Raw genomic sequence first — 13,968 nt, 5'->3', positions numbered from 1 at the left:
CCTCTTCCAAAAACAGGCCATATTTCCTGAAATGGGGGAGAATGGCCAATTCTAAAATAGTCATTAGCATTACCATAACTAAATGCCACTGGCCTAATCTAAATATTTAACTTTTAAATATATATAAAAGTAGGATAGTATAATAATGAGTCCTATATGCCTGTTACTGCTTCAAAAATTATTACTTATGGCTAACTTTGTTTCATCTATGAGCTCCCCACTCCAGAATACCAGGACCAACCTCAGATTTTGAGAAAAATCCCAAATATTGTTTTATTTCAGTTATAAATATTCACTCATAGCTCTCTAAAAGATGATTATTTTTAACATCAAAATGTTAGTTATTGGACCTAAAAAAAAAAAACAAAAAACAATGTTCATTCCTTAATACTATCCAATTATACAACGTTCAAATTTCCTCAGTTGTCATGATTTTTTTAATAGTTAAGTTTGAATCAGAATCTAAACAGAGTTCATTCAACTGCACTGTGAGTGAGGTATATTCCACATAGAAAAAACAGGATAGACTTTGTTTCTTTTTCTTTATTTATTAGTTTTCAAAAAATAAGTTGGGAAGGGGAGGGAAAGAAGTACCAGGGACTGAAATGGAACAAATTTTATTCCATGCATGTGTGATTATGTCAGAATGAACCCCATATTATCTGTAACTATAATGCACTAATAAAAAATAATAAATTAAAAAGGAAAAAAAAAAGTCAGTTTCTATGCAGGAGTGAGTTAATATCCCAGACTACTGTCCTTAGAAAGGCCTGCCTATAATGTTGACCCCCCCAGTCTGGAAACTTGGATTTCAGGAGGGTTCTCAGTTTCTAGAACTGGTGGAAGTGACTTCACTGCACCTAAGCTATTTAAACAAATCACTTGGTTTATGGTATATCCTTGCTTTTTATCTAGGAATCTAGAATTTTGTTACCAGCTTGGCAAAGTATATGACCAGGACCCTACAAAAACCTTAGGCACTAGTCTAGAGTAAGGAACAAAAAACCAAACATATCACCTGGGGTGATGGTGCACACCTATAATTCCAGCTACTCAAGAGACTGGGGCAGAAAGATCGAAAGTTCTGGGCCTGCCTCAGCAACTTAGAAAGAGTTAGGGTAGAGTATTCAATCCCCAATACCAGAAAAAGAACTAGCAACATGTTCCATCAGTCTAGCTGCTGCTGAGATCCACATGCACACCCACCCACACAATTTAATGTAGAATTTCCCAAAGCAGCTATGTTAAACCTGTAAATACTAAATTTACTGTTAGGGGTTTGAATACATTTGCAATGGGAAAAAAAAACGGTAGGGAAGTTTTGTTTTGTTTTTAATGGTTTTGTATTTTGTGGTTTATTGAATCATGAATATATGATAGAAATTGAGGTAAAATGTTTCATGCTTATAATTTTACAAGTGCTAGAGGGATTTTCTCACCAAGGAATATTGCAAAGCAAAAGTGTTAGTAGGACAACTTCCTTGTTTGCTGCTGTAGGGTAGATGGAAGTTAAATCCTTTGAGTATTAAAAGCAAAAAATGCCTGCATGACCCATGATTTTTACTGGATGCTGGGGGCGGGGATTCTTTTGTTGTTATTTTGTTTTGTTTGCCTATTGGAGCAACTGGGAAAGAAAGAACATGAAAATAGAGACTCTCCAGATGTAAATATTATTATTAAAAGTTTTAAAAGCAGTTTTCAGTTGTTAATAAACTTATAAAATCTAATGGTGATTGACCATCCCAGTGTACCTATGATGTGCCTGTGTTTTAGTAGATTTTAGAAAGGGCTTAGGAAAACCTTATTTAATCACTTGAACTTAGAAACTTGGCTGTGTAGCCCTCTCACATCTTTTGGCAGCTTTTTTGTTTGTTTGGTATCCTGAATTCACAGATCCTAATTGCCTGGACTTGGTTCTTAAACTAAAACCTGACATTGATTGTTATATTGTTTTGGCCTCAGCACAAGCTGAGTTAAACTGAAAGGTACAGGCTCAGGGAACAAGACTTCTATTTGGAAATCACTGTAGATTTAGAACACCCTTCTGTGAGGCTCTAACCTATAAAACATGAATGTTGGCTGAACCATCTGGGCCATTTGCAGGTGTCCATAGGAAAGGCCTTCCCTGGTGAAATCAAGCTGTTAATTAGCTGGGTATTTCTAGTACAGGGACTAATTGCCTTTCTGACTTTTGATTACTGCCCAAAGTTACAAGGAATAGGGAAATCCCACATCACCAGAACTGTGACCCCTGCACCCACTCCTCACATGGATGTTTCACTGCAGTCTAATCTAAGGACTTTCTAGATTAATTGCTGTGTACTGATAACTAGCTTTCTTCCTTCACCTCTACCTTTCTCCTGGTACATATACCTTAGTAAGATGATTACTAAATGTAACTCCCCCAGAAACAGAATAATCTTCTATTGGCTATTCAGTAAATATATTTATCAGGAAGAAAGTGGAGCAGACGATTCTATAAACCCATTTTGAAATTTTCTGAAAATTCAGGATTTAATTCTGACGCATCCATAATGGGTCAGAATGATAGATACATCTTTTCTGATTATAGTACATAAAAATATTTTCCTACAAAAGCTTTTACCTCTTTAATATGTCCCTTTCAGACAAAAGGTCACAATAAAAGTAAAGAGACCATTTTTAAGATGTGAAGTTATAATTGTTCAATGAGACGTACTGATTTTTGTAACAACATCAAAAAACCAAAACCCTGGAACCTGAGGAGGCTGTAAGGAAGAAGACTTGTCTTTTAATACTGAGTCTTTGTCTTTCAATATGCTTCTTCCTAAAGAAAACCTTTCCATGCTGCCTTTATAAATTCTACATGACTTGGAATTCATACAGACTGCTGACCCTGTGCACACACCTTGCTGCTGACTGCAAGACAGCAGGGTGACTTCAGCTCCTGCACTTCCCACACAACATCTATACATGTCATCCACACTCTGAAGGGTATTAATCTAACAGATGGATCACTGCCTTTGAGTAGTCCATCTGAAAAAAAAAAATTCAACCTGTTTTTCTATCTGAAACAAAGACTTAACCAATTTTTCAACTTGATTGGAAACCTAGAGGCTTCTCCAGGCTTTACCCCATGTTCCTTTTCCTTGCTAATTTTGTTTTATGTTCTTTTATATCCTTTCACTGTTATAAGTCATGCTGTAAATACAACTACATACTGAGTCTTAACGTATCTTAGCATATCATATACTCTTAGCATATCATCAAAACTAAAGGTAATTTTTAGGAACAGTTCCCTCCCTAGAATTCTCCAAAGGTTACCAATTTTATTCTTGACCCATCTTTGATCAATGGGATCCTCTTTGAGAAGGCTCCTGGTTTGTTCTAAATAATCTTTGATTACCTTTTTGTTTCCTAGTATAACAAGATATTCCAGGCTTATTTCTGATAAGAAATACTTAGAAACTTTAATCTGCTCATTACTACTAAATTGCTAGTAGGTTCTAGATTTCTTTTTTCCCCTAGTAGATAGAAGTAGGACTTTTTGTAGATTCATGGTAATGTTTTTACCACAAATTCAGGCCATAGGGCTTTAACTTAACCTTATCAGTATAATGTCTGTGTGTTCTCTATCTCAAGTCAAAAAATCCAAGTTGTCAGCAACAAGAACATAATTACTCATTTTGTTTTATCTTTCCATACCTAAAGCAGCTTTAGAATAATAGCATCACCACTGCAGTCAACAACAATATCATTACTAGAAAGTTGTAGGTTTGGGGAGTTTATTCAGTCCTTAAGAGTATAACTTATTTAAAGACATACAAATTTGTGTTTCACAGCAAATTAGAATCATTTCTCTCTTTAGTTTTACCACCAACTCAACTCAGTAATGAATTAATCTCCTTTGTTCTGTTACCCCTTTGTTTTTTTGCAGATCAAACCCAAGATTTACACACGCTAGGCAAGTGTAAAACCACTGAGCTGCAGATTTATCTGTTTATCTTTTTTTTTTAAAAAAAATAGGGTTTTAAAATTTAATTTTGTTTTATATAAATTCTTTCCATGGTTTCAATGTCAGATCTAAAAACTGTGGTAGTATATTCATGGAAATCTAACTTCCATTTCACTCCCCTGTACCCTTCTTTGACTTCCAGAACTTTAATTTATGGTATTTTTTTTATTTGTCACATTTTAATCTACCAAGTTTCTGTATTTTGTTAAAGCAGCCATAGGGTGCTAGTACAAATGTCAGTACCTGGAAGTATAGGGTGCTATAATAACAAATACCTAAAAACATACAAATAATTTTAGAATTAGTAAGGGAGATATAAAGGCTGGAGTTTGAAGTGTTTGACAGAAAAAAGCCTAGCCTAGATTAACCTTGTATAGACTATTAATAGAAACATGGATATTAAAGGTGCTGCTAGTCAAGGCTCAGAAGGAAATGAGGAACATGCTATTGAAAACTGGACAAAAGGGTATCCTTGATACATGGTGGCAGAAAGCTTAACTGAATTTTTCCTTATAGTTGTATGAAAAGCAGAACTTGTTAGCAGTAAACTCGGATATTTAGCTGAGATTTCCAAGCAAAGTATAGAAGTGCCACCTATTTTCTTCTTTTTTTTTTAATATTTTTTAGTTGTAGATGGACACAGTACTTATTTATTTAGTTATTTTTATGTGGTGCTGAGGATTGAACCCCAGTGCCTCACACATGTGAGGCAAGTACTGTGCCGCTGAGCCACAATCCCAGCCCCCTACTTTCTTCTTAATGCTTATATTAAACCATGAAAAGATTGATAAGTTTGGAAAACTGTTAAGCAAAAAAAGGAATCATTACTTGATGATTTGGGAATCCTCATCCTATGCAGATTGCAAAAAGATGCTAAAATCTAGAACTTTACTGTTAGGAAAGCATGCTATAGAAAGAAGTCTAAGGTTATACTGAACTGCCTTTCCAGCTGCTACAGGGATTAAATGTATGATTCATGGATCCTTTCAACCATCTCAGCAGAAACCAAAAATAGCAATGAATTTTATCCAGAAAAGTTCTGCGAAGGGATTCTCTTGTCTAATGGAGGCGATCCCATGACAAACAGGAGGTCTGCTGGGCACAGTGGCACATGCCTGTAATTCCAGCAGCTCAGGAGGCCAAGGCAGGAGGATTACGTACAAAGCCAGCCTCAACAATTTAGCAAGGCCCTGAACAACTTAGTGATCTCAAAATAATTAATTAGTTAATTAATTAAATAGGTCTGGGGCTACTGGTGGCTCAGTGGTTAAGACCCCTGGGTTCAATCCCTGGTACTCCCATCGAGTCCACCCCACCCCACCCAAAAACAACAACACACAAGAGACCTATTACATTTATATTAACAGGAACACTGGCAGCTTGGACTGAAAGTATAGAGGGAGGACAAAATGAAAACAAGACTCGAGACTCTGAAAATTCTAGACATAAAATAGACCAGAGAAAGTTTGACTCCAGGGACAGGATCAGGGGCCCAAAGGGCAGAGTGAGAAACCTATGGAGGTTACACAGTTGGACTTCAAAGTTATTTGGAACAAATGACTCCTTTCTTCTATTCCTTTTCTCTCTTTTTGATTTAGAATGTCAATTATTATTATTCTGTCCCAACATTATATTTTGGGAGCATCATATTCACAGTTTTCTCCACTTTTCCTTTTTTTTTTTTTTTTTAACTTAGCAATACAGCAATACCCCATTTTCCAAGGGAGATACATTCCCAGAGCCCCAGTGCATGCCTGGAACCACAAATAGTACCAAATCTTCTACTAGTTTTCCATGTGATCAAGTTTGGTTTATAAATTAGGCATAGTAAGGGATTAACAATACTAATAAAATAGAACAATTGGGATAGTATACTATAAGTTAGGTAAACATGGTCTCAAGACATATGTTAATATTTTCAGACCTCAGTTGACCACAGGTAACTGAAACTGGAAAGTAAAACTATGGATAAGGAAGGACTCCTAAACAGCCTAGATTCATTCTGCAACAGAGAAATTTCTCATTTCTTTTCTCAGCTGAATAGTCCTATGTGGATGTACCACAATTTATTCAACCAATTTCCATTAATGTTACTTGGGTTATTTTAGTCTTTTTCTATTGCAGAGAGTGCTGTAATGAATATCTTATACATAACTCTTTATTTTTGCCAGTATATCTCTGAAATGGTTTCCTAGAAAAGAGATTTCTGGATTGAAACTTAAAAGCAAAAGTGGTCATGTTGTTTAAAACAAATACTTTTTGAATCCTAGCCATAGTAAGAAGTAAATTTTATATTATGACTCAGTTTATACATATAATATCAGTTTCATCACTATCAACAACAGTTTTTGTTTTGTTTTAAAAATTCAGGTTGTAATGCTAAGTGACTTACTTATAGATCTTGACCCAAAGCTTTCAAAACTTGACCCAGGTGTTGTCACTTTTTTTTTTTTTTAAAGAGCCAGATAGTAAATATTTTAGGCTTATAGATGAACTGTTGTTCATGGTCTCAACTCTGCCTCTGCCTTAATAGTTCAAGAATCATAAGCAGTACCTAAATGAATTAGACATGGCTATTCCAATAAAATTTCATCTAGAAAATAGGTGGCTGTATATTATGTAACTATTTCAGGCTAATCAAGCCAAAGATTGGGATGAAGTCAGCTTTGCCTGTAACACATGGAAAAATATGAAAGAATAAAATACACTCAAAAAGAAGAATGATGAGGGAAATGACTTAAATAGCAGTGGCTAACACATTAAATATTTTTAGTCACAAATTGATTAATCTCAAAGTATGTAGATATCCCTAAATACCTTTCAGGTTTACCACTGCTTTTAAGAATAGACAGATGTCACAAGGCCCTAGTTTCAATTCCTAACACCACATAAAAAAAAAAGAAGAGATAAGGCTAGGATTGTGGCTTATTGATAAAGCCCTTGCCTAGCATGTGTGAGGCACTGGGTTCGATTTTTAGCACCACATATAAATAAATTAATAAAATAAAGTTCCATCAACAATTTTAAAAAAATTTTTTTTAAAAAAGAGGAGACAGGAATGGTATCATATAAGATTGTTGCCCCTTTTCTCCCAGATCTAGTCCGTGTACACATTCTTCAGACATTTTAAATACTGTCAGCCTCTCTGTACTCTCAGGCACTGGGATGGGTGTTAAATAATCAAAAATTAGCAGAACACACTCCCTTCCCTCAAGTGAAATTATCTCACTTTTCCTATTCAAAATACCTGTAGTGACCATTAAGGAGTACAGCTAAATCTCTGGTGGGGTGGTGGTGTAATGTTGCATAATTACTGATGCCCATCTTTTTTCTAAGGTTTTAACTCATTTTTGGACATAGGTATTTTGAAACTCCTTTGCAAGGTCATTAACTAAAGATACACAGATATTTAAGATGGCAATTTCAGATCACATGATCATAATCTTTGGCATGACTGGAGGCAAAAGCACCAAAGTAGAAGTGGAACCAGGGACTCAATTAGGGTTGTGTGCAAGAGGGAGAGGATAATAAAAAGTAAATTTAGCATTATAAAAAACCTAGCTTACTGTTTGAAGTGAAGGGAAAGGGCTAAGGTGCACTGAAGACAAGAGAAAGATGATAAATGGGCAAAGAGATGTAGCAGATCATCAGTTGAAAGAGATTCCTCCTGGCACTAGAGCCTTAAGACAAGTTTGGCCAAATTTCCATGGCTTGTTCTGACCATAATATTCACTCGGGACATTTCTTTATGGAATAGTATGAGCTTCTTTCAAACAAGTGGGTCAGGCACAGAAGTTTCTGGGGAAAATGGGGTGATACAGACTGGAGGAATGTAGTAAAGAATCTATGAAAAAGGAAAATTGGCAGGAAAATACCCAAGATTAACTCTTCCAACTGCCTGGGGCTTTAATTGCTCTAATAATATCTTGTATTAATGAGTGTCTCTTCTGTGTTGTTCAAAGTACTTTTACATGTGTCTCAGAGAAGTTCAAGAATCAAAGAAAGGAAGCAGCCCAGTGGAATTAACTAGATTTTACAGACGTAAAAAGTAAGCAGCTTGACAAGGCTCTTCAGAAAGGAAGGAGTGGAATTGACAGAAGGGACCCCAGGCTCCTGAGTTAAGGAGCTGCTTCTCATCAAAAACCAGGAGTGACAGCACTGAAAGCTGGTCTACAGTGGCTTTTCTGTACATTCACCTTCTTCCTCTCCTCTGCTTCCTTGGCTGTTGACCAGATAACCTTGACCTCTATTACCTAATACAGAACTCTTTCTCCTCGGTAGATTCTTTGTGGGAAAGAGATTCCGCGCTGGATCAATCGACTTGCCTACTTCAGCTCCTGTATACCCTTTCTACAGAGTTGCCTCCCAAAGGAGTGGCTCACTCCTGCAGCCCTGCAGTCTAGTGTCAGCCAAGAGCTCCAGGATGAACTGGAAGAAGCAGAAGATGCTGCAGCATCTGCTGCCATGGCAAGTGCTTCAGCAGGCTCCAGACCCGGGCGCCACACTAAACTATAAATGTCTCCAAAGTCACACCTTCAGAACTGTCACTGGCAGTTGAATATCACTAGAGAAAAGTAAACAGAGTAAGCATCCTTTGGATATTTCGTATGCAAAGATGGCTCTCCCCCAAATCCCAGTTTTTCAGCTCAGGATTATATTTGTAATCAAAAACAAATCACTTGGCGCAGGAGGGAGAACTTTGTATGAAGCTGCCCTCGGTTTTTTTTACCCACTTGTAAATTTGGAGTTACTTCTTGTTTTATACAAGCTCTGTTAAGTTATGTTTACAGTATTTTGTATTGCTGTTTACAAATCTTGCATGGACTTCTGCCACCGTGAAAGAAGAAAATCTTCGTCTTCAAAAATTAGGCAGGTAATCTTTGTACACTTCCTGATAAATACCAGAGCTACAGCATAAATTTTAGGCACACAAAAAGGTACTTACACAATTATAGTTACCATCACCTGCTTAAGAATTGTCTTTTAGACTTGTTTTTGTTTTATTAACATTTTTGGCACCAGGATGCAGAGAACCAAACTGGCCTGATATGAAGGAGCACATACAGCCCCGAGGGCTGGGGACCCTGGGTCAGTTCCTTTTTACACTCCTCCCACTCTGAGTAGCACAGCTCCCAAGGTGCCCGTGGAACCATTGGTTTCATCCCAAATATCCATCCACCTGGGCAGGGTGGAGTTCTTGTGTCTGTCTGGCTTTGATGCCTCTGATTCTGTAATTAAGATGTTTTTGTTGAAGATAGTCTTCTTGTAACTGACAAGTGTTTTTGCACATGTGTTGGGGGAGGGGCTTCACTTTCATTTTAATACATTATAATTTCCTCCCCACACAGGTTTTTGTTGATGGGGTAGGAATATCCTAAGTGGTAGCCTTTGAGTAGCAGTTTGAGTTGACATTCAACTGCTCTTAACTATTCAGGCTGCCTTTTATACTAGACCTTGAAAACTAGAGTCTAAAGAAACACACCCCAAAAAAGGTAATTCTTTGATATTTCATACTTTTTTATGTACTATATCAGAAAGGGTATGTCAGAGTTTGTTAGTTTGTCTTGGGAGTAGTTTCACCTCATAATAGAATGCCTGTTCTCATTGACCTCTTACTAAAACCATATTTGTATGTCTCAAATTTATCTATGTTCTTTCAAATGTCTGTCTCTTACCTAACATACTCTAAGAATGAAACTGTTGCCACAGACAAATCCTCATAGCAAGGAAGAGCTGTCTGCTCGAGTCTACTCCCAGTTTGACCCTTGGATGTAAGAAGCAAGTCATTTACATGTCAAATTCAATTTTTCTGCCTTAAGAATGAATGTCCTAGGTAAAATATTGGATGTAGTATATAAATGATCCAAGGCAGTGACTTCAGCTTTATATATATTGTTAGTTTTGAAGTTATTTACATTTATTTAAACTTTCAGATTCGATTATTTACTATTGCTCTATGTGACGATACATAGCTTTCAGTAAACTACATTTTTAACTTTTACATAAGCTAATTTTGATTGATTTTTATCAACTTAAGCACACCCTCTTAATAGGGAAAATAAACCTTGGGTTATAAGCATTGGCCTGAGGAAAATGAAGCCACTCTACTTTTTGACTGTTCTGTTTCCAGAGAGGAAAGTCTTTACAAATTACTCTCAGTAATTTAAGCACCTCTTTCAAAGATGTGATAGAAAGAAGAAATATATGATCTTTATGAAGTGTTGACTTGAAAAAACTTAAAGCTCTAACAGGAAGTTGTTCACTGAAAGTACCAAAACCCATGTTAGTAGGAAATGTTTGATGCAGTTGGCTTAGGATTTTTATAACAATGTGGATTACAGTTTTCTAATCTATTCAAATGTACATGTTTTAAACCTGGGTACTGACCCACAGGACTAGGCATTAGTTGGATACCTCTTGGTGAACAGACAGAAACATCCCATCTGTGTTTATCCATATTTCAGCAACACAGCACACAAATGAATTTATTGTTATTTTGTTGTGTTTACTTTCATCTGCATCTGCAGCATTTGGAGTTTAAAAATAGTATAAAGGGTCATTGTAGAAATAATTAGTGGCCTTGGGCCACACTATCAGCAGATAAAATTCTGGACCTGAGGTTCCTTGCAATCTAATTGTACTTGAGTTTGAGAGAAAGAAATATATGTTACTTCAGAAAATCTCTGAAGGTCCTTCTCTACAGTTCAAATTGAGAATGAATTTAATTAATTTAACCTACTTTTCCTCACCCTTAGAGGAAACAAATCTTGTTCTCAATCTGATCTCTAAGAAGAAATCTCATGTCAAAAATCTAGTTATTAATATACATGCAATCAGTTTAGTGGAATATACTTTTTGTTGTAACCAAGTGAAACATATCTCTCCTGGTGGGTTAGACGGTAATAATAGTATTAGGTCAAAAGTTTCTGCTGTTTGTTTTAAATACCCTAGGGGTTCTTTAACCCTGAGAAGGGAGCATCAGCTTTGGAAAGTGTGACTTGTGGAAGTGTAGAAGGCGGTGTACAATCCTAGAGCGCCTCCACTTGATGCCTGAACTCCAGCCAACTATTGCTCTGACCCACAGCAATAGCATAAGTTACCCATCACCAGCATTTGTACAGAGCAGGGAATTCTGGTTTTAGTCAATTGATAGCATTGTGTGTATGGGGAGATTCAGCACCACAGACAGCTGCAGGACTATTTCCATGGCTTCTTCCATCACAAAACGGGTAGAAACACATTCGCTGCTTCAGGGTTCTAATCTGTATGTCTTATGACTCCATTTCTGTAAAATACCCTTTAATTTTGATACATGCTATATTTTCATTAAATGACTAAGTTTAAAAGATTTCAGATTTATTCAACAAGTTGGCCATCTGCCATTGTATCCTCTTTTTCTTCAGTATGTTTTAAGAATGCAGCTCAATTGTTAGACTTTAATTGTCTACTCGGTCCATACACATACATCTTTACTATCAAAAGGTGTTACAGCTGTCAAAGAATCTTCATAGATCTGAAGATAATTTCTTGTGAAGTTGAATGCAAACGTACTGTCATTCATAGTGTTTATATAAAATACCAGGAATCTTCACTTTTGCTACCTTGATATAGCATTGGGCTATCATGTTACAACATTGAAATACATCAATTTATTAAAAAATACTTTTATAAGAAATGTTTTATTGTGCTTTCTTACTTACAGGAGACTACACTGTTGTGTATTTGTGTTGGGGGTAGAGTGGGAGGTTATTTCTAAAATCCAAGAACCTATCTACAGGAACATGGCCACCCCCTCTCCATCATGTTTTCCTACTATATTTATTCACATATATTCCTCTTGCTCTCCCTCAAGCCCAAGGGGCCAGCACCCTAACTCTCAAAGAGCACATAGCCACGCCTGCTCACAAGCCACAGATGCCTGCTTAGACTTCTTGAGGAGTAGAGGCAAGTGGGCAGGCTGGGACTCCCCAAGAACACAAGGAGAGACCTACAGAGGAAGAGCCCTACACACTCACCCATCTTAAAGTAGCAATTGAGTAGGAGGGTGACTGAGTTCCTTATTTCCCATGAACCTGTTGTGCTTGGCCCCTCCAACCTGACTCTCTTCCTTTTTCCCCCACTGACTTTTGTACTAGCTGTCTCCACTAATTTAAAAACTTCCTTTGAACAAAGTATTGTTAAGTAAACAAATAGCAGTCTTTTGTGGTCTGTCAATGCTCATCCACTCTTTGCTAAGTAAGAATGAGTTACAATTCATCAATTCTCCCCTCAGGACTAAGAACTAAAGAGGTCCTGTCACCCTAGTCTAATGTAGTTTTTTAAAAGACTGCAATAAGGTTACCAACTCAGATCTGGTAAAGCAACTTCAGTATCTTGCCTTCAGAAATGATATCAAGAAAATACTGGGGAACAGCAGCCTTCCCCTGCCCCCATTATTATCTGTTTCTGAAGTTCTTATCACCCAGGTATTAACTTTGTTCAAACCTTGCAGAAGTGTGTACTAGTAAAAATTAATGACTTCTTGCTATACTTTGCAAAAGGTAAGTTGGTGACAAACAACTACTTATTTCTTTATAGATTCAAAATCCAGAGAAATACAAACCTTCTCAAGTCTGTCCACTTTAATATATTCCTCAAAGAAAGAGTCTTTCCAAAGAGGATCATAACTTAAAACTACACTGGCAATCTGAATAGTTACCCTCCTGTCAAGGCCAAAGGGAACATGAAAGAAATGTTAGGAGCCTCCTCTCAACCAGGTCAGGGAGTCAATTCATTTTCCAGAGACCCTATGAGCCCACCAGTACTCTGCAGCCTTGTCCTGACCTGGGAAGGTTTCAAGGTCTCAATAAGAATTTACCCACTCCTATACTGTTGGATGGAGTAGGTAGGGCTGCCATCTTTAAGATCCGGGACACCTGACCCCCTTTTTCAGGAACCCTTGCATGGTTCTACATACATTCACTCCACCCCCCTTAGCACCCCTTATTGGGGAAGTCATTGGCTGCCATATTGTTTCTATCACTGTCCACTGCCCCAGAAGCTAAATCCGCAACAGGCAATACCCCCACTGATCATCACTTTTTTAAATGCTTCAAAAACACATCCCAAACTCCCAGGTAGTCCGTGGGATTTATTACCTGGAAAATCTTCAGGTGCAGCAGCCATAGCTATACATTAGACTGTCCTTAGCACCTTATATACATGTAGACTCAGGAATAAAATTATCAGTCACAAAGCTTGACTTCTCAAGTGGCATGAGTGAGGCCTGCTTTACTCGCTCTGCACTGGAAGAGTACTGCTCCATAGGAATGAAGAACAAATTAGGAAAAGTAATTTTGGTCTAGGTACAAATGAATATCCAAACAATTTGGAACTTTTGGACTGCAAAGCTAGAATAATGTCTTAAAGAGAAGCAGGCCTTCCATGCTTGCTCTAAAGGTAGAAGAAAATTCAAGTCTTTCTCTTCTGCCAGATCAGTGAGTGCCACAGAGATGCTTTGGCATTGCCCCCTGGCAGGCAGTTGATAATCCACAAAAGGCTGATGTCCCCACAAATATAGAAAGGTCATCATCTCAAGTTTAGAAACAGCTGGGTTTGAGGACAAAGGAGGAAAAAAAGTTGTCTGTACTGTAATGTGCTATCTATGTGCTTGGGGCTTTGCTGGGTCCTTCATATCATTAATTGGCACAACAGCTTCTGACATTATCCCTGCTTTACACAAAGTTGGAGATTATTAGTGCAAGACCCTCTAGATGGCATAGAAAGAGTCCATATTTAAACCTAGCAATTCTTTTTTTTAATATTTTTTAGTTGTACACAATACCTTTATTTTATTTATTTTGTTTTTATGTGGTGCTGAGAATCAAACCCAGGTCCTCGCATGTGCTAGGCGAGCGCTCTACCTCTGAGCCACAACCTTAGCCCCTAAATCTAGCAATTCTAAAGCTTTATATTCGAGCGTACTACTCTCGAAA

At 37.2% G+C, this 13,968-nt stretch overlaps 1 protein-coding gene across 2 annotated transcripts in view; it reads left to right on the top strand.

The window, feature by feature from the left end:
- The window catches only part of Desi2 (desumoylating isopeptidase 2), a 51,178-nt gene extending 39,509 nt beyond the window's left edge, over positions 1–11,669 (top strand). For both annotated transcript variants that reach the window (XM_005326564.5, XM_040276903.2), the window contains one exon: positions 8,276–11,669. In XM_005326564.5, the coding sequence (XP_005326621.1) occupies positions 8,276–8,509 (234 nt within the window). In that variant the 3' untranslated portion in view covers positions 8,510–11,669. The remainder of the gene's footprint in view (positions 1–8,275) is intronic.
- The last annotated feature ends 2,299 nt before the right edge of the window (positions 11,670–13,968 follow it).

This window comes from Ictidomys tridecemlineatus, chromosome 10, assembly GCF_052094955.1.
Source record: "Ictidomys tridecemlineatus isolate mIctTri1 chromosome 10, mIctTri1.hap1, whole genome shotgun sequence".
NCBI lineage: Eukaryota > Metazoa > Chordata > Mammalia > Rodentia > Sciuridae > Ictidomys > Ictidomys tridecemlineatus.
The sequence above is the reverse complement of the archived record's forward strand: the minus strand, read 5'-3'. Positions and strand labels throughout refer to the sequence as shown.